A 21931-nucleotide genomic window follows, 5' to 3' on the forward strand; every position below is an offset into this window, starting at 1 on the left:
ATTCTACAACACAAATACAACATTAAAACAACATGCTTTTTGGCAACGTTTAATCAATGTTGGGTTCTGACGTTGATTTCACCATCGAACTTTGGTCATTTTTCAAACAATATTCTACAACACAAACCCAACATTGACACAACATTCTTTTTGACGACAATTAATCAATGTTGGGTTATGATGTTGATTTGACCATTGAAATTTGGTCATTTTTCAAACAATATTCTACAACACAAACACAACGTTGACACAACATGCTTTTTGACGACGTTTAATCAATGTTGGGTTCTGATGTTGATTAGACCATTGAATTTTGGTCATTTCCCAACCAATATTCTACAGCATAAATTCAACGTTGAAACATGCTTTTTGACGACATTTAATCAATGTTGGGTTCTGACGTCAATTTGACCATCAAAATTTGGTCATTTTCCCACCAATATTCTACAACACAAATACAACGTTGACACAACATGCTTTTTGACGACGTTTAATCAATGTTGGGTTCTGATGTTGATTACCGGTAGACCATTGAATTTTGGTAATTTCCCAACCAATATTCTACAGCATAAATTAAACGTTGAAACGGCATGCTTTTTGACGACATTTAATCAATGTTGGGTTCTGACGTTAATTTGACCATCGAAATTTGGTCATTTTCCCACCAATATTCTACAACACAAATACAACGTTGAAACAACATGCTTTTTGGCAACATTTAATCAATGTTGGGTTCTGATGTTGATTAGACCATTGAAATTTGGTCATTTCCCAACCAATATTCTACAAACTAAATAAAACGTTGAAACAACATGCTTTTTGACAACGTTTAATCAATGTTGGGTTCTGACGTTGATTTGACCATTGAAATTTGGTAATTTCCCAACCAATATTCTACAACGTAAATACAACGTTGAAACAACATGCTTTTTGACGACATTTAATCCATGTTGGGTTCTGATGTTGATTTGACCATTGACATTGGGTAATTCCCCAACCAATATTTTACAACATGAATACAAAGTTGAAACAACATGCTTTTTGACGATGTTTAATCAATGTTGGGTTCTGATGTTGATTTGACCATCGAAATTTGGTCATTTTCCCAACAATATTCTACAACACAAATACAATGTTAAAACAACATGCTTTTTGGCAACGTTTAATCAATGTTGGGCTCTGATGTTGATTTGACCATTGAATTTTGGTCATTTTCCAATCAATATTCTACAACACAAATACAACGTTAAAACAACATTCTTTTAAGGCAATGTTTAATTAATGTTGGATTTAGATAAAGTCTCATTTGCACCCCTGGTGGTGAAATCTATCAAAATGAGGGTGGTCCCAAAAAGGAGGGATTTTTCAAGTTGACTGTGTGTCGGTTTTAAAAGTGCTCCCACTCTGGTCAACATATGTAATATGTGTGTGTAAGAAATTGAAATGCTCCCCCTTTGGCCAAAATGTTTTTTTGTTTTTTTTAAATAAATGTGTATATAGAGACATACTGTAATAACAAAGTAAATAATGAAGATTAAAAACCAATTACAAACAAAAAATTCAAAAAATAAAAAGTTACCAAAAGCTTACCTTTTTTATATTTACATAATATGTATATATTATTAATGTTGTAAATACAAATCTTTATATATCTAGAAAGGGTGGTCCTAAAAAGGTAGGCGTTTTTTTGAGGTCTCAAGAAGGTAAGAAAGACACAAGCGTGTGTGTGTGTGTTCTTGTATTGCCACCCTTCTTGAGACATCAACAAGGAAAAGTACCTTCCATATGAGGACCGGTGAACAAGTTAGGACATAAATCATGGTCTCACACACGGAAAACCATTGCATCTAATAGAGAATGTTGCATCCATCCATCCATTTTCTACCGCCCGTCCCTATCCCTGGTGGTGAAATATATCAAAATGAGGGTGGTCCCAAAAAGGAGGGATTTTTCAAATTGACTGTGCGTCGGTTTGAAAAGTGCGCCCCCTCTGGTCAACATATGAAATAACAAGTGTGTGTAAAAATTTGAAGTGCTCCTCCTCTGGCCAACATATGTAATAACAAGTGTGTGTAAGAAATTGAAATGTGCCCCCTTTGACCAAAATGTATACAAATAAATAAATAAAAATGTATATAGAGACATACTGTAATAACTTTAAGTGAATAATGAAGATTAAAAACCAATTACAAAAAAAAGTAATACAAATTAACTAAAAGCTTACCTTTTTTATATTTGCATAGTATGCATATATTATTAATGTTGTAAATACAAATCTTTATATATCTAGAAAGGGTGATCCTAAAGAGGTATGCATTTTTTGGAGGTCTCAAGAAGGTAACAAATACAAGAATGTGTGTGTATGTGTGTGTGTGTGTGTGTGTGTGTGTGTGTGTGTGTGTGTGTGTGTGTGTGTGTGTGTGTGTGTGTGTGAGATACCCTGATACTGTACACTGGCGCCGAGAGAGGCCTGCATCAGGTATTTCAGGAGGACGGGCTTGAGGACCTCGGAGCAGCGGCTGAAAGCAGTCAGGATGTAGAGGAGCCTCCATCCTCGCTGGCAGCTGTCACTACACCACAACAACACACACATAAACACAAACGGTTCACAATGCGGCACAGGCTTTCTAGAATGTATACTGTAATGTACAGTAGGACATACGCTTTGGAGCTGGTGTTGGCTGTAATCTGTTTGAGCACCTGACAGTAGGCTTCGTCCCTCATCAAGGTGAAATCTCCTATCAGCTGCAGCAAAAAAACACACACACGTACAGACACACACATTTAATTAATGGTACAGTAAGTACAAAGTCTAATGAGATCAGTTTGTGGCAAAATTAATATTTGACAAATCTCTTTTAGTCTAAGTTTCAGTCCTCGTGTGATTGATGCTGTATTGCTTCGCTTCACTGCATTGGCCCGTTTTCTTTGTCTAAAGCAGTGTTTTTCAACCACTGTGCCGCGTGAGATATTGTCTGGTGTGCCGTGGGAAATTATGCAACTTCACCTAATTGATTCCAAAAATATTTTTTGCAAACCCATCCATCCATCCATCTTCTTCCGCTTATCCCAGGTCGGGTCGCGGGGGCAGCAGCCTAAGCAGGGAAACCCAGATTTCCCTCTCCCCAGCTACTTCGTCCAGCTCCTACCGGGGGATCCTGAGTCGTTCCCAGGCCAGCCGGGAGAGATAGTCTTCCCAACGTGTCCTGGGTCTTCCCCGTGGCCTCCTACCGGTCGGAGATGCCCGAAACACCAATAATTATAATCTGCAAAAAATGTGCCGTTGCTTATTGTCTGTGCTGTGTAAAACTCGGCAGGGTAACCACGTAATACTCCATGTCAGTAGGTGACAGCGGGTAGTTAATTGCTTTGTAAAAGTCTGAATGTGTCGGGTGAGACGAGGATGGTTTGTTGTGATCCTAAAATGCAGACCACAGCGGGAGGCAGGGTGCAGGTAAAAAGGGTATGTAATGCTTAAACCAAAAATGAACAAAAGGGAAAGGAAAAGGCAATGGCTATGCAAAACGAAAGTAAAACTGAACTGGCTACAAAGTAAACAGAAACAGAATGCTGGACGACAGCAAAAACTTACGGCGTCCACAAAGTACATCTGTACATGACATGACAATCAACAATGTCCACACAAAGAAGGATAGCGACAACGTAAATAGCCTTGCTTGCTAACACAAAGCAGGTGCGCGGAATGGCACTCAAAGGAAGAAATTAAACTGCTACAGGATAACACCAACAAAACAGGAAGGGCCACCAAAACAACAACGCAATCACTACACACAGGAAAACAACAACCAACTCAAAATAAGGCACGACGACCCGGTGGAGTTTCATTTTTGAACGTTTTCTGCTGGTGGTGTACCTCCGGATTTTTTCATGAAAAAAATGTGCCTTGCCTCAAAAAAGGTTGAAAAACACTGGTCTAAAGGATACTTGTTACGTTCTGGTATGGCGAAGGCTCCGTGAGTCCCAAAACGCAGAAGGTCAGCAGGCAGCATGCAGTTCTTTATTCCAACATCAAGGCAAAAATACAAAAAGAAGCGCACAGGAAGTCCAAAGCTTAGCTTAGGTGAAGTGAAGTGAATTATATTTATATAGCACTTTTCTCTAGTGACTGAAAGCGCTTTACATAGTGAAACCCAACATCTAAGTTACATTTAAACCAGTGTGGGTGGCACTGGGAGCAGGTGGGTAAAGTGTCTTGCCCAAGGACACAACGGCAGTGACTAAGATGGGGATCAAACCTGGAACCCTTAAGTTGCTGGCACGGCCACTCTACCAACCGAGCTATACCGCGTAGCATAACTAATATGAATACAATAGCACGAGGCTAACAGGTAACGTAAACATGTAGCGAACAATGAACCCGCATGAAAGGCAGGGTGGCACAGGCGTATAAAACTATTTGATTAGCGATCAGAAGCTGGTGAGCCTCCTGATCACTAATCAGAGACAGGTGAGATTAATCAGTGCAAGTGATATATAAGAAACAATAACATTACAGATTATGGACTTTCTAACAGTGGGTCTATTTATTTTAGCCATTTAAAAAAATCTAAAGATTTTATGTGTATATAAGTATTTTTTTGAGCACATTCAAGAAAACCGCGATAATGGTAACTGTGATCATTTAAGTCCCAAAAAACCCATCTTCCAAGAATTTGAGGCAAGGACTGTTGTGATGCCGAAAAGAACTAATTTATATTGTATTCATCTTTTCGTCAAATGTTACTCTCCAAATGGGTTTCTTTTGTGATTGATGCTGTATTACTGCCTTTCCCAAAGCTCTAACCAAAACATTCCTGTTGACAATCAAATAGTAAATAAATGAATACTTAAAAAGACCTTAGCTGTCTTCATTGGGTAACGTAAACATGGAGCGAACAATGAACCCGCACGGTAGGCAGGGCGACACAGGTGTATAAAACTATCTGATTAAGGATCAGAAGCAGGTGAACCTCCTGATCACTAATCAGAGACAGGTGAGATTAATCAATGCCCCGAGCAACCAGAAGTAAACAAGGAAGGTAGCGCTGAAACTAAATAGAACCTGTGGAGAATGCATATGTTTAAGAGTTATTTCTTTATTCATAGTCATGTTTGGATCATCTAGTATTTTTCCATGTATACTCTGTATACCAGTTTCTCTTTGTCTTCAGATTGCCTGTTTAGTGTCTCAAACCATCAGGAATGTAAAATACAACACCCACTGGTTCCTTATCAGTGTTGAGGGGGGAGAGGCTTTCTTTGTGTGAGAAGAGAATGTTTTTCCCTTGGAATGCCAGATCAACTAGAGCAGCCGATATGAATGTATTGGTTGAGTTGAACTCCTAAAGCTTTGGTATAAACTTGAAAATATTCCAATTCTGTCTTGAGGGTCCTTCTTACTCAGCATATATGTCATCGAAAGAACTTGGGATTGACCAGTAACTTAGATTCCCTTAGAGGAAGAACTGGTCCGACGCAACAAACCTCAAAACAAGGAAAACAGGGGAAAAACGAGAGGTGACCTGTACAGACAGGTCATGATAATACTACTCTTTTACAGCCCCCTTGCTGAATTCCTCGAGTCGTGCGGAGATAGCTCTGTTCGGTTCTTCTTACATCTCCCCCATCTTCCAAGAACTTGAGGACTGTTGTGATGCCGAAGAGGACTCATTTATATTGTATTCATCTTTTCGTCAAATGTTGCTCTCCAAATGGGTTTCTTTTGTGATTGATGTTGTATTACTGCCTTTCCCAAAGCTCTAACCAAAACATTCCTGTCCACAATCAAATAGTAAATAAATGAATACTTAAAATACCTTATGTTGGAATAATTATGCATATATTGTCACACAACTCTTATGCTTAAGGGCCGTTGCTATAGTTATTATCAATTGTGCTGAAATTGTATTTTTCTTTGTCTGTGCAAAGCTGGCAATCCAAAAGATTGCAAGCCAGTCTCGTATAAGTGTTTGTTTCCAGAATCGGCCTGCTGACTGCCAAGGCCGAACATCGAGTACCGTGACCCAGACAGAGCAGAGATAAGGCGATATCACGACTGTCAGCACATTTGCATTTTGTATAATCATATATTGTGTCTAACTGGAGCTGTTGAGATTACCCCCTTCTCTCAGCGACAGCTTCAGTGATGTAACCAGGGACCTCCCAAATAAATAGAGGAAGCACGTGGGCTGGACTTTTAGAGCGTAGTTTGGATCTGTAAGAGTACAGCTCAATTGAGCAAAATTTAACTCTGTCTCTGCATGATTCCTTGCTTCTCCTCTGTTTTAATAGATGTCATCAGTGTTTGACATCTATTTTATTTATTTATCTTTATTAGTGGTATCACTGTCAATGCTCATTGGATCGTACAAGTGTACTTAATGAATGGTGTGTGAAGTGTGTGTTACCTTGAGGAAAGTGGCGACCACTTCCTGTTCCGTCAGTCCCCTTATCGGAGCGTCCCCCATGAAGCGCATGACCGCTACACAAACGTCACAAAGAGATGACAGGTGATGAGATGATAGTTCCCAGTCAGGTGACAAGATGTCAGTGGAGCACAGGAGGACGTACACAAGAAGAGGTCCGCCGCCACTCTGTCCATGGCCGGGTCGGTGAACTCTATCAGAGACTCGCTGAGGGGTGTCTGAGGACGCCACACACATCATTTACTCCGCAACGTTAGGAAAATAAAAGCAACTTAATTCATTTGTTATTAACGAGGTCATCACTGCACCTTGGAGAACTTGATCATTTCCTCAGGTACCCTGGAGTCTCGGCTCTTGCTCCTGTTCTTCAGGGAGTCCCTGAATGCATCGTTAAACACACAAAGTGGCGACGTCAGATCTTGTCTTGACCCAAGAACTACAAAGCGGAGAGAAAGCAGGACCTGCCCAAGCTCCAGGCACCTCTTCTTTGAACGGTTTTACGACCTCTTCTTTGAACTCTTTTACGACCCTTTTCTTTGAACCAACCTTTTCTTTGAACTGTTTTGTAATCAAAGGCGATGGCTGTTTACGACTCCAGTCCCTTTAGAAACAGCTGTTGCCATGTAATCAAGGAAAGTCCAAATAAAAGAGGAGGAGTATAATCTTTTGTCAGAGCGTGGTGACAATGTACAAGGGTACAGGTGTATGCGTTTCTCTTCACTGAGCCAAATTTTATTCAGTCTCTGTTTGATTCCTTGCTTCTTGTCTTGTTTAATAGATGTCATCAGTGTTTGAACCTGACAATATATATATACAGTATATTGCCTGGTTGATCACTCCAGCAGCACTGAGAGTGGACTCAGCCACACTACCTCTAGGTACTGTTGCAATCTTCAACGCCAACAAAGAAAACGCTCCAACGTAAGTAAAGTAAGGCTCCACCTTAGCTTGACGCTAATATACATTGGCTTTGCTATTTACATGCTACTGCTTAGCATTAGCAATTTCACATGTTCATTCCGACACCTCCAAATTTGTTGGTGAAAACTACAACTAAGATGCAAGTTACAATCAAACAGCTGGTGTGGACTTAGTACAATACTTACAGTACTACCACTTCTTAGGGTACAACAAAAGACCATAAAGACTGAACTGACTAGCCAACACACCATCAACTACTTGCTTGCTTATGGTAGTCCATCGTATCCGATGATGACTTCCACTTCTTCTATTGGTGAGTTTTGAGGTGACTAAAAAGTCCAATACGAGAGCCACATGGTCTATTGCAATGGGGGCATATGAAGTTAGTGTTTGTTGTGGTGTTGGCTGCAGGGCCCATCTTCCTCCTCTGGCGTTTCCCTTCCCTCGCTGCGCTTCTCTCCTCTTCAAAATGTTGAAGGCCTGCATGGCAGAGTTGCCTCCAGAGAGGGCGATCTGAGGCAGAGCTTTCCAGCTGTGTGTGCTGTATTCCACACCTCTTGAGAGTTCTTTTCAGTTGGTCCTTATACCTCCGCTTTTGGCCTCCTGCAGATCTCTGGCCATGATGAAGTTGACCATATAGCAGTTGTCGGGGAAGTCTATCAACTGGCATTCTGATGGTGTGGCCGGCCCATCGCAGTTGGTACTGGAGAAAAGTGGCCTCCATGCTCTTAGTACCAGTTTTACTCAGGACTTCCGTGTGTGGCACACGATCACGCCATGTCAGCCCAAGGATCCGCTGGAGACACTTGATGTGAAAGTTCTCCAGCTGTTGGATGTGGCGGCGATACAGGGTCCAAGCTTCACAGCCATATAATAGTGTGCAGACACAGATGGCTTGGTAGACTGCCACCTTAGTACGTATGCTGAGGTCTTTGTTCACATACACCCTCTTACGCAGTCTACCAAAGGAGGCTGAGGCAGATCTTATTCGATTTTGAACATCATTGTCCATGCTGCAGTTTTCGGAGAGGATGCTCCCAAGATATTTGAAGTCTGGGACTATTGCTAGGGTCTTGTCATCGATGTTAAAGACAGGTGATGGTGGTCGAGTTGGCGGAGGGGAGTTCCACTGGCACAGTACCTCCGTCTTTACAGTGTTCACAGTGAGACCCAGTCTGCTATAGGCCTTCACAGCAGCTGTTAGCGTCGCCTGCAGAGCCTCTGATGTATGTGCCACAAAGGCACAATCATCAGCATACTGTAATTCCACAATGTTCACAGTTTTGACCTTGGTAGCCGCCTGCAGCCTTCTGATGTTAAATAAGCTTCCATCCAACCTGTAATCCACCAGCACACCACTGCTTCCCTCAACTTCTTTGTGCAGTAGCCAGGTGACACTCATGAGGAAGATGTTGAAATAGTACAGGTGCAAGTACACAACCCTGTCTGACACCTGTGGATACCTTGAAAGGCCTAGACTCATGTCCTCCTGTTGTCACCTGAGCCATCATCCCCTCGTGGAAACTTTGCAAGATGTTTACATACTTCCGCGGGCAACCAACCCTGAGAAGGACCGTCCAGAGCAAGTCTCTGTTGACCGTATCAAAGGCCTTTGATAGGTCCACAAACGCCATGTATAGATCTTGATGTTGCTCCCGACACTTCTCTTGTAGCTGGCGTGTTGTGAAAATCATGTCCACAGTGCTGCGATTTTTCCTGAAGCCACATTGAGACTCAGGCAACAGGTGTTCTGTTATGCTCTGTACGAGTCTTGACAGCATCACTTTGGCAAGAACCTTGCCAGCAGCAGACAGGAGGGATATTCCTCTACTATTGCCACAGACAGACTTCTCACCCTTCCCTTTATATATGGTTACAACATTTGCATCCCGCCATTGTTGGGGGACTGCTCCGCGTTTCCATATATCAGCAATATAGTGGAAAATTGCTCTGGTACAGAGATAGCCTCCCTGTTTAAGGATCTCTGCAGGGATGCCATCCGGGCCAGGTGTCTTGTTGTTCTTAAGTGACCTAATTGCAGCCAGGACTTCAGAGAAGGTTGGTGGAAGATCCAGTTCTTCAATAGTTGGGTAGCTGGGCAGCTCATCCAGCACTGCCAGATCAGGGGTGGCAGGTTGGTTTAAAAGTGTCTGGAAGTGTTCCGCCCATCTATCCACAACTTGTTTCTGGTCCTTTATGAGGGTTGAGCCATCAGCCGACTTCACAGGTGAAAGAGAGGAGTTTCTGGGGCCATGGATGGTTTTCACAGCATTATAGAAGTTGTGCATGTCGTTCTTCACTGCAAAATGTTCGATTTCTTGAGCCTTGTCAGTCCACCAGTCATTTTTCAGTTTTCGTAGGACAGACTGTACCTCCTTCCTTGATGTTCTCCAGTGCTGCTTTAGCCTGACAGATGTAGGGTTGTTCAGGGATGCGTTACGGGCCTTGTGCATGGTGTCCAGTATGGTTCTGATGGATTCTGAGTTTTCGTCGAACCAGTCCTGATGCTTCCTACGGCGGTAGCCAATAGACTCGGCTGCAGCCTCATAGAGCTTTGAGCTAAGGCAGGTCCAGTAGTCATCAACACTGCCTTCAGGGCTCAGGAAGAGGTCGATTTCCAGCATGCTTCCCTGCAATGGAGGATCGAAGGCTGTTCCGGGCCTCGTCTGCTTCAAGCCGGGCAGAGTCCAACCGCTTCTTTCCAGTTTTTCGGAGACGAACAGGGGGACGTACTGACGCTCGCAACTTGGAGATAATCATGCGGTGGTCAGTCCAGCAGTCAGCACCTCTCATTGCACGGGTGATGTGCACGTCCTTGGTGTCCTTGCGTCTCACGATGACGTAATCCAGCAGATGCCATTGCTTGGATCGTGGGTGCATCCAGGAAGCCTTGTGTTTATTTTTCTGTTGGAAGATTGTGTTGGTGATTGTCAGGTCATGCTCAGCACAGAGACTGAGTAGCCTCATGCCATTGCTGTTGACCTTCCCGATACCATGCTTCCCAATCACTCCTTTCCATATGAGGTGGTTTTTCCCCACCCTGGCATTAAAATCACCAAGCAGGAAGATTTTGTCACTGCTGGGGATGCGCTGTAGGGCCTCATCTAGTTCCTGGTAGAAACGGTCCTTTGCCTCATTCTCGGATGGTAAAGTTGGCGCATAGGCACTGAGAAGAGTTGCGTAGCTGTGTTTTGCAAGGGGAATACGGACAGACATGAGTCTTTCACTTATGCCGGTAGGTGTTTCAGTGAAACTGGGTAGCAGGCTGTTTTTTATTGCCAAACCAACACCATGGTGATGCGGACCTTCTGTAGGGTAACCCTTCCAGAAAAAGGTATAACCCTGGCCTTCTTCCTTTAGGGATCCCTCATCCAGAAGTCTGGTCTCACTCAAGGCGGCGATGTCAATTCCATAACGTCTGAGCTCAGCAGCAACAAGCGCAGTTCTTCTTTGCGGCCTGTCAGGGTTGTTGTCCAAGAGGGTTCTAATATTCCATGTAGCCAATTTCAGGGGAACTTGTTTATTTTTTGTTTTTCGACCGCGGTAGTGGAATGTCCCGGTAGGTGCGGTATCCTACCCGGGGTGTGAAGAGTGGGCAATGTTTAGGCCACCTTTTCTAGGCCTTCCCCCATCTTTGGGGTGAGCAGTGTGGCTCCTAAATAGGGCTGCTCAGTCATACAGGGGTCTGCCGAAATCAGCTGCCACTCAATTCCCAGCTGATAGCGACCATTATAGCCCTGTATCGCTGACGTGCAGGGATCTAACTAGAAGCTCCCAGTTCATTCTAACCTGCCCCCGTTATCAGACATCCTGACGCCGTCAGACTTTGTGCTTCAGAATCCAATTGCTGTTCTGGATCCACCAAGGTCAGAAGCAGAGACCTGTGCGATGATACGTTTTAAGTGCCTCTGGGGGTGCACAGTTCCCAGCCGCACTATCTTCGCCACAAAGAGATGGAGCCTAGTGGCAAGGGGGAAACCCAGGACAACCAGCACCTCTTCATAGCTGCAGGAGGCCTCCGGAACCCTCAGTCTGTCGTGGCCCGCCTACGTGTGCCTCCATCACGGTGCTTTTCTCTCAGGGTGTGCTCCCCTAGCCTTTGTCTTCCTGGACTTACCCGCAAGGCAGCGGGTCGATCCCCTACCTTTTAGCCTGAAGTCGCGAGACTCCAGTTACCGTGTGCTGCCACGTGGAGGCAAGGTGAGGGGTCTTGGTGAAGGAGAGGCTATGTACTGACCTCGGAAGGCTTACGCACTCGGCTTCCTTTACCCAGCTGGGTCGGTCAGCGGCAGAAGCTATGCGTCACATGCATCCCTACATGCAACGTCTCTCTAGCATGCTGCACTAGACGCATCACTACACCCTGCGAGCAAGGCCCGCTAACACACCATCAACTACACACTACTGCCGTCTAACTTCTTGGACTTGCAACTGTAATTGACTCATAAATGTGACAATAAACAAGATATAACTGGACAGCAGCTATAATCATCTTATTTTTTAAATTTGTAATAAAAAATAAGATTTTATTATCAAAAACTATGAATATTTATCAACACACATTAAAGTACTGAAAATTGGTACTGTTTGGACCGGTATCGATTTTCCAGGTACCGTATTGCACATTACAATCAAACAGCTGGTGTGGACTTAGTACAATACGTACAGTACTACCACTTCTTAGGGCACAACAAAAGACTAAATTCAGCAACGATCGAACTGACTAGCCAACACACCATCAACTACACACTACTGTCGTCTAATGTCTTGGACTTGCAACTGTAATTGACTCAGAAATGTGACAATAAACAAGATATAACTGGACAGCAGCTATCATAATAATCTTATTTTTAAAATTTGCAATAAAAAAAAAGATTTTATTATCAAAAACCATGAATATTTATTAACACACATTAATAATAATAATAATAATAATAGATTTTATTTGTAAAAAGGACTTTACATTGAGTAAACAACCTCAAAGTGCTATAGTGTATTAAAAAAAATAAGACAATAAAAAAGATCATAAAAAAATAAATAAAAATAAAAACTAGAACAGCCAAATAGCTAAAACTAGTATGCATACATCTTAAAAAAGGCTTTTTTTAAAACAAGGGTTTTTAAGCCTTTTTTAAAAGCATCGACAGTCTGTGGTGCCCTCAGGTGGTCAGGGAGAGCGTTCCATAGACTGGGAGCGGCGTAGCTTTAAAGTACAGAAAATTGGTACTGTTTGGACCGGTATCGATTTCCAGGTACCGTATTGGTTCATAAGTGAACGGTACCATCCCTACTAATAGTACACACTATTTTATAGTTTGCACACACTCTTTGGATCTTAGTAGATCAGGCCCAAAGTACGCCTGTGTCTATTGTGTAATCTGCTGTGCGTGTGTCAGCCTCACCCTCGCCTCCCGGCTGCATGTCTGAAGTATTTCTTGGCGAACTCCAGCATGTCGTATTTGCTGTCCTGCAGAGCCCTCTCGTCCACGTCGCCATCGAAGCCATCCAGAGAAACCCTCTGAGCAGCAAACGCACGAGACAATGTGTCACACGGCGAGGCGCTCCCGCGCTCGAACACGCGTGGCGAGCTCACCTCGATGGTCTGGTCGATCTCGTGCGCGGCCATGGTGGACGCCACGGCCACCGCCACCGCCGACGACGCTGCAAACTGCCCCGCCCCTCCCCGAGGCTCCGCCTTGCGGTCCAGCGGCAGGGCCAGGAAGTCCGGAGGCGCCACGGGGCGCACGCACTCGGCGGGGAAGGCGCCCGAGCGTCCGAACACGGCGCCAAACTTCCAGCCTGTCACACACGTGGACACAGGTGGAAGGATGCATGGATGGTGGATGAATGAAGGGATGAATGCAAAGATGGACAGGTGAATTGATTCAAGAATAGAAGGATGCATAGATGAAGGGATCAACATATATTGTAGTGCAGGGGTGTCCAGATTTAAATTAAGTTAAGTTAAAGTACCCATGATTGTCACACACACTAGGTGTGGCGAAATTATTCTCTGCATTTGACCCATCACCCTTGATCACCCCCTGGGAGGTGAGGGGAGCAGTGAGCAGCAGCGGTGGCCACGCCCAGGAATCATTTTGGTGATTTAACCCCCCATCTCCAACCCTTGATGCTGAGTGCCATGCAGGGAGGTAATGGATCCCATTTTTATAGAAACTTTCTGCGAATGCTGAACAACCAAAGCGAAACTGAAATGCTAACAGTGAGCACGCTAGCCAGATAGCGTCAAGTAACAAAGAATACGAGCAAAATGAGCTAAAAAAAGTAACACTTCTACCCTAAAGCGTTAACGGCATGCTTACATTTAGCATTAGTTAGTTAGCACTACCATGCTAAGATGCTAACACGCGCCAAGTACCAAAATATATTAGTCTGAGGTGTGTACCTGAAAAATCTCTTTAAAATGCTTGGCTGCTAATGTTAGCATGCATCAAGTACCAAAATATGACTGAGGTGTGTTCCTATAAAATTAGCTAAAAAAAAAGCTAGCATGTAAGCATCTTAAAATGCTAACTGTAACAGGCGTCAAGTACCAAAATATATTAGTCTGAGGTGTGTACCTTAAAATGTTGTTTAAAATTCTAGCATGCTAACATTAGCATACAACAAGTACCAAAATATGACGGAGGTTTATTCCTATAAAATTTGCTAAAATAGCTGAGAAAGCCAGCATGCTAACATTACTATTTAAACGTGCTAAAAATAGCATGCTTACAGTTAGCATTAGTGGAATACCAAAATATATGACACTGTATATCTGCTAGTTTAGCTAAAAAAATCTAGCATGCTAAGATGCTAACTGTAACATGCGCCAAGTACCAAAATATATTAGTTTGAGGTGTGTACCTGAAAAATCTCTTTAAAATGCTAGGCTGCTAATGTTAGCATGCATCAAGTACCAAAATATGACTGAGGTGTATTACTATAACATTAGCTAAAAAAAGCTAGCATGTTAGCATCTTAAAATGCTAACTGTAACAGGCGTCAAGTACCAAAATATATTAGTCTGAGATGTGTACCTTAAAATTTTGTTTAAAATTCTAGCATGCTAACATTAGCATACAACAAGTACCAAAATATGACGGAGGTTTATTCCTATAAAATTTGCTAAAATAGCTGAGAAAGCCAGCATGCTAACAGTACTATTTGCACATGCTAACAATAGCATACTTACAGTTAGCATTAGTGGAATACAAAAATATATGACACTGTATATCTGCTAGTTTAGTTAAAAAATACAGTATGCTAAAATGCTAACTGTAACATGCGCCAAGTACCAAAATATTTTAGTCTGAGGCGTGTACCTGAAAAATCTCTTTAAAATGCTAGGCTGCTAATGTTAGCATGCATCAAGTACCAAAATATGACTGAGGTGTATTACTATAACATTAGCTAAAAAAAGCTAGCATGTTAGCATCTTAAAATGCTAACTGTAACAGGCGTCAAGTACCAAAATATATTAGTCTGGGATGTGTACCTTAAAATTTTGTTTAAAATTCTAGCATGCTAACATTAGCATACAACAAGTACCAAAATATGACGGAGGTTTATTCCTATAAAATTTGCTAAAATAGCTGAGAAAGCCAGCATGCTAACAGTACTATTTGCACATGCTAACAGTAGCATACTTACAGTTAGCATTAGTGGAATACAAAAATATATGACACTGTATATCTGCTAGTTTAGCTAAAAAATACAGTATGCTAAAGTAACATGCGCCAAGTACCAAAATATTTTAGTCTGAGGCGTGTACCTGAAAAATCTCTTTAAAGTGCTAGGCTGCTAATGTTAGCATGCATCAAGTACCAAAATATGACTGAGGTGTATTAGTATAAAATTAGCTAAAAAAAAGAAGCTAGCATGTTAGCATCTTAAAATGCTAACTGTAACAGGCGTCAAGTACCAAAATATATTAGTTTGAGGTGTGTACCTTAAAAAATGTTGTTTAAAATTCTAGCATGCTAGCATTAGTATACATCAAGTACAAAAATATATTAGTTTGAGCTGTGTACCTTAAAAAATGTTGTTTAAAATTCTAGCATGCTAACATTAGCATACAACAAGTACCAAAATATGACGGATTGCTAACAATTCTTCCAAAAAAAATGAGCTACGGGCCGCACTTTGGAGACCCCCTGCTGTCGTTAGTGGGTCATGTAATTAGACGGCTGGTGGTTGGATATGGTATGAGTGGATGAATGCACAGCGATGAAGGATGGAGATGGATGGATGAGAAGAATAGATGAATGGAGTGATGGAGAGTCAGCTGGAAGAACAGGAAGTAGATTTCTCGCATCGACACCCACCAAAGTCGGGTGTATTCTTTTTCAGCTCCTCCAAAAACACCACTTTCTTCCTCACAACGCAGCCATAGCTGTAACCTGCAACACACACACACTATTGCATCACACACACTCGCCTCTAGGGTGCAGCAGCGTGTCACCTTTCTCCAGCCCGTCCAGCACTTGCAGCCTGATGATGTCGCCCTTGTGGAAGTTGAGCATGGAGCGGTCGTCCGCCACGAAGTTACGCTCTGCGATCACGTAGTCTGAATCCTGAAAGGAGGACACAAATGTCCCGATTGTCGTGTGTGTGTGTGTTCTGGCAATGCTTAGTTAATGGGGACATCGCTCTGTTTACACAGTCACCTTTAGGGGACCTCTGACGGTAAGGGGACAAAAAAACAGGTCCCCTAAAGGGAAACCTAACGCTAACCCATCAATTTAGTCCCCAGTAAGAATGATCAGCACATTACTTCATCAATCCAGAGATTTAAAGGCCTACTGAAATGTGATTTTCTTATTTAAACGGGGATAGCAGGTCCATTCTATGTGTCATACTTGATCATTTCGCAATATTGCCATATTTTTGCTGAAAGGATTTAGTAGAGAACATTGACGATAAAGTTTGCAACTTTTGGTCGCTGATAAAAAAGCCATGCCTGTACCGGAAGTAGCAGACGAGTAGCGAGACGTCACAGGTTGTGGAACTCCTCACATCTGCACATTGTTTACAATCATGGCCACCAGCAGCGAGAGCGATTCGGACCGAGAAAGCGATGATTTCCCCATTAATTTGAGCGAGGATGAAAGATTCGTGGATGAGGAAAGTGAGAGTGAAGGAATAGAGGGCAGTGGAAGCGATTCAGATAGGGAAGATGCTGTGAGAGGCGGGTGGGACCTGATATTCAGCTGGGAATGACTAATACAGTAAATAAACACAACACATATATATACTCTATTAGCCACAACACAACCAGGCTTATATTTAATATGCCACAAATTAATCCCGCATAACAAACACCTCCCCCCTCCCGTCCATATAACCCGCCAATACAACTCAAACACCTGCACAACACACTCAATCCCACAGCCCAAAGTACCGCTCACCTCCCCAAAGTTCATACAGCACATATATTTCCCCAAAGTCCCCAAAGTTACATACGTGAGACTTTTATTAGTAGGTTGCACAGTGAAGTACATATTCCGTACAATTGATCACTAAATGGTAACACCCGAATAAGTTTTTCAACTTGTTTAAGTCGGGGTCCACTTAAATTGATTCATGATACAGATATATACTATCATCATAATACAGTCATCACACAAGATAATCATTAGGGTGTATACATTGAATTATTTACGTGACATGCACATAGCGGCACGCACGTACGGGCAAGCGATCAAATGTTTGGAAGCGTACTCACGGTACCGTGTCTGCGTACCCAACTAAAAGTCCTCCTGGTAAGAGTCGCTGTTGTCCCAGTTCTCCACAGGCCAATGGTAAAGATTGACTGTCATCTTTCGGGAATGTAAACAATGAAACACCGGCCGTGTTTGCGTTGCTAAAGTCGGCCGCAATACACCGCTTCCCACCTACAGCTTTCTTCTTTGCTGTCTCCATTGTTCATTGAACAAATTTCAAAAGATTCACCACCACACATGTCCAGAATACTGTGGAATTTTGCGATGAAACAGACGACTTAATAGCTGGCCACCATGCTGTCCCAAAATGTGCTCTACAATCCGCGACGTCACGCACTGACGTCATCATACCGAGACGTTTTCAGCAGGATATGTCGCGCGAAATTTAAAATTGCACTTTAGTAAACTAACTAGGCCGTATTGGCATGTGTTGCAATGTTAAGATTTCATCATTGATATATAAACTATCAGACTGCGTGGTCGGTAGTAGTGGGTTTCAGTAGGCCTTTAAAGACGTGTATGAGCTAACTGGGCAGTGGCCATTTTACACCATTTTATCTATTCTTCCACAACCTGTAGAAAGGGTGGTCCCCACAAGTCATGATCAAAAACTTGGTTCTCATTCCAAATAATAACCAGTATGTGTGTGTGTGTGTGTGTGTGTGTGTGTGTGTGTGTGTGTGTGTGTGTGTGTGTGTCGTACCTTCTTGATCTCGTTGATGAAGGCGTCCACCAGGTGTTTGACCTGCGGCGCCTTGGCCGAGAACAAGATGAGCTTGTCGTTGGTCAGGATGAACTCCAGCATGTTCTCAGACGGGATGGTCACGAACAAGATGTCTGCGTAACTGACGGAGACAGGACAGCATTAAAAACACACACCTGCACTGATTAACCGGAAAACGCGTCCAAAGTTATAGATTAATAATAATAATAATTATCCCAATGCCCTGACCCGCCGCAGAAAGTTACAGTCACGCTAGCGTGTTAAAGTTAGCATGTTAGCGTGTGTCAAGTACCAAGTTATAAGACTCTGAGGTGTACGGCTTCCAAATTGGCGAAAAAAGTTAGCATTGCTAACGGTTACATGTGTCAAGTACCAAGTTATATAACTCTGGGGTGTCTGGCAGCAGATTTGGCAAAACAAAAATGTTAGCATGCTAACGTTAACGTTCTAACAACATGTTGCAAATACCAAGTTATATGACCCTGAGGTGAAGGGCTGCAAAATGAGTTTAAAAAGTTAGCATGCCAACGGTTGGCATGTGTCAAGTACCAAGTTATATGACCCTGAGGTGAACGGCTGCAAAATTAACTAAAGCAAGTTGGCATGCTAACAGTTAGCAAGTGTCAAGTACCAAGTTATATGACCCTGACAGGAACGACTGCAAAATTAGTGTAAAAAGTTAGCATGCCAACAGTTGGCATGTGTCAAGTACTAAGTTATATGACCCTGAGGTGAACGGCTGCAAAATTTGCGAAAAAAGTTAGCATGCTGACTGTTAGAATGTGTCAAATACCAAGTTATATGACCCTGAGGTGAACGGCTGCAAAATTTGTGAAAAAGATAGCATGCTAACCTTAGCATGTGTCAAGTACTAATTTATATGACCTGAGGTGAACGGCTGCAAAATTAGTGAAAAAAGTTAGCATGCTAACAGTTAGATAATGAGTCAAATACCAAGTTATATGACCCTAAAGTGAACGACTGCAAAATTTGTGAAAAAAGTTAGCATGCTAACAGTTACAATGTGTCAAACACCAAGTTATATGACCCTGAGGTGAACGGCTGCAAAATTTGTGAAAAAGATAGCATGCTAACCTTAGCATGTGTCAAGTACTAATTTATATGACCTGAGGTGAACGGCTGCAAAATTAGTGAAAAAAGTTAGCATTTTAACAGTTAGATAATGAGTCAAGTACCAAGTTATATGACCCTAAAGTGAACGACTGCAAAATTAGTGAAAAAAGTTAGCATGCTAACAGTTACAATGTGTCAAATACCAAGTTATATGACCCTGAGGTGAACGGCTGCAAAATTAGTGAAAAAAGTTAACATGCTAACAGTTAGAAAATGAGTCAAGTACCAAGTTATATGACCCTAAAGTGAACGGCTGCAAAATTTGTGAAAAAAGTTAGCATGCTAACAGTTACAATGTGTCAAATACCAAGTTATGTGACCCTGAGGTGAACGGCTGCAAAATTAGTGAAAAAAGTTAACATGCTAACAGTTAGATAATGAGTCAAGTACCAAGTTATATGACCCTAAAGTGAACGACTGCAAAATTAGTGAAAAAAGTTAGCATGCTAACAGTTACAATGTGTCAAATACCAAGTTATATGACCCTGAGGTGAACGGCTGCAAAATTAGTGAAAAAAGTTAGCATGCTAACAGTTAGCATGTGTCAAGTACCAACTTGTATGACTCTGAGGTGACGGGCTGCAAAATTAGCTAAAAAAGTGAGCATACTAATGCACCGTTTTCTATTCGCATTCCGCATTTAGCCACTTGTTGCAAGGCGGATTTCACGGGGCTCAACCCAAACTGCCCTATCGGCCAATGAAAAACAAGCATGCATTGTTCATATAGTGTGACATCATAGCACGTGACAAGAAGACACAGGAAGTTCGTACGTGTACGCTCGGAGGACTCGGAAGTAGTCCGGAGCTGTGGCGCTGCTCCTCACGGTCTTCAGCAGCTTGACGCCGCCATGCGACACCGACATGACCTGCACGCCTGTTCCCACGCTACCCTGCACACACACACGCAACATGACTTTAACACAAACTACAATATGAAATCACCAGTGATTGCTGTTTGTGCGTAACCAAAATGCTAACGTTAGCAAACCAATGGTTAGAATGCATCACATTATATGACTCTAAGATGTACAGCTGAAAAACAGGCTTTAAAAGTTAGCATGCTAACGTTAGTGCGCTATCATGCTAACAGTTAGCTTCTCTCACGTACCAATGTATGTGACTCTGAGGTGTACAGCTGAAAAACAAGCTTTAAAAGTTAGCATGCTAACGTTAGTACGCTAACATGCTAACAGTTAGCATGTATCACGTACCAAGTTATGTGACTCTGAGGTGTACGGCTGAAAAATTGGCAAAAAAAGTCTGCATGTGTCAAGTACCAAGTTGTATGACTCTGAGGTGTAGGTGTGCAAAGTTGGCTGAATAAGTTATCATGCTAATGTTAGCATGCTAACATTAGCATGCCAACGTTAGCATGCCAACAGTTGGCATGTGTCAAGTACCAAGTTATGTGACACTGAGGTGAACGGCTGCAAAATAAACTAAAGCAAGTTGGCATGCTAACAGTTAGCATGGGTTTAGTGCCAAATTATATGACCCTCAGGTGAACGACTGCAAAAAATAGAGAAAAAAAGTTAGCATGCTAACAGTTAGCATGTGCCAAGTACCAAGTTATATTAATAAAAATTGGCTAAAAAGTTAACAGATATATCATGTACCAAGATTTTTTACTCTGGGGTACTGCAAAATGAGAAAAAAAGTTAGCATGTGTCACTTACCAAGTTATATGACTCTAAAGTGTATGGCTGCGAACTTGGGAAAAAAGTTAGCATGCTAACAATTAGCATATGCCAAGTACCAAGTTACATGACGCTGAGGTGTACAAAGGTATAATTGGCTTAAAAAGTTGGCATGTTAATGTTACCATGCTAACATTGTTTGGCTGCGAAATTAGCAAAAAAGAGTTAGCATGCTAATGTTAGCATATATCACGTACCAATTTGTATGACTTTGGGGTATACGGTTGCAAAATTAGGGAAAAAAAGTTAGCATGTGTCACTTACCAAGACAACAAAATGCTAACAGTTAACATATGTCATGTGCAAAGTTATTTTACTCTGGGATATAAGGTTGCAACATTTGAAAATAAGTTAGCATACAAAGTTATATAACTCTAAGGTGAACGGCTGCGAAATTAAAGGATTGTAAAACTAGTTTAAAAAGTTAGCATGCTAACAATTAGCATATGCCAAGTACCAAGTTATATGACGCTGAGGTGTACAAAGGTAAAATTGGCTTATAAAGTTGGCATGTTAATGTTAGCATGCTAATATTGTATGGCTGTGAAATTAACAAAAAATAATTATCATACAGTATATCATTTACCAATTTGTATGACTTTGGGGTATGCGGTTGCAAAATTAGGAAAAAAAGTTAGCATGTGTCACTTAACCAAGATATATGATGTTGAGGTGTACAAAGGTAAAATTGGCTTAAAAAGTTGGCATGTTAATGTTAGCATGCTAATCTTGTATGGTTGCGAAATTAGCGAAAAACAATTATCATATATCATTTACCAATTTGTATGACTTTGGGGTATGCGGTTGCAAAATTAGGAAAAAAAGTTAGCATGGGTCACTTACCAAGATATATGACGCTGAGGTGTACAAGGGTAAAATTGTCTTAAAAAGTTGGCATGTTAATGTTAGCATGCTAATATTGTATGGCTGCGAAATTAGCGAAAAACAATTATCATATATCATTTACCAATTTGTATGACTTTGGGGTATGCGGTTTCAAAATTAGGAAAAAAAAGTTAGCATGGGTCACTTACCAAGATATATGACGCTGAGGTGTACAAAGGTAAAATTGGCTTAAAAAGTTGGCATGTTAATGTTAGCATGCTAATATTGTATGGCTGCTTAATTAGCGAAAAATAATTATCATATATCATTTACCAATTTGTATGACTTTGGGGTATGCGGTTGCTAAATTAGGAAAAAATGTTAGCATGTGTCACTTAACCAAGATATATGACGCTGGGTGGTACAAAGGTAAAATTGGCTTAAAAAGTTGGCATGTTAATGTTAGCATGCTAATATT

General features: G+C 41.9%; 1 protein-coding gene across 1 annotated transcript in view; it reads right to left on the bottom strand.

Annotated features, from left to right (window-relative positions):
• myo15ab (myosin XVAb) overlaps positions 1-21931 on the bottom strand; it is a 136940-nt gene that overhangs the window by 14507 nt on the left and 100502 nt on the right. The window contains exons 54-64 of the mRNA XM_061984205.1: positions 19703-19821; positions 17775-17916; positions 15811-15922; positions 15674-15748; positions 12940-13145; positions 12749-12864; positions 6734-6803; positions 6571-6643; positions 6408-6481; positions 2663-2745; positions 2440-2570 (exon numbers count right to left, since the gene is read on the bottom strand). Of these exons, the coding sequence (XP_061840189.1) occupies positions 2440-2570; positions 2663-2745; positions 6408-6481; positions 6571-6643; positions 6734-6803; positions 12749-12864; positions 12940-13145; positions 15674-15748; positions 15811-15922; positions 17775-17916; positions 19703-19821 (1201 nt within the window). The remainder of the gene's footprint in view (positions 1-2439; positions 2571-2662; positions 2746-6407; positions 6482-6570; positions 6644-6733; positions 6804-12748; positions 12865-12939; positions 13146-15673; positions 15749-15810; positions 15923-17774; positions 17917-19702; positions 19822-21931) is intronic.

This window comes from Nerophis lumbriciformis, linkage group LG25 (assembly GCF_033978685.3).
Source record: "Nerophis lumbriciformis linkage group LG25, RoL_Nlum_v2.1, whole genome shotgun sequence".
NCBI classification, from domain to species: Eukaryota; Metazoa; Chordata; class Actinopteri; order Syngnathiformes; family Syngnathidae; genus Nerophis; species Nerophis lumbriciformis.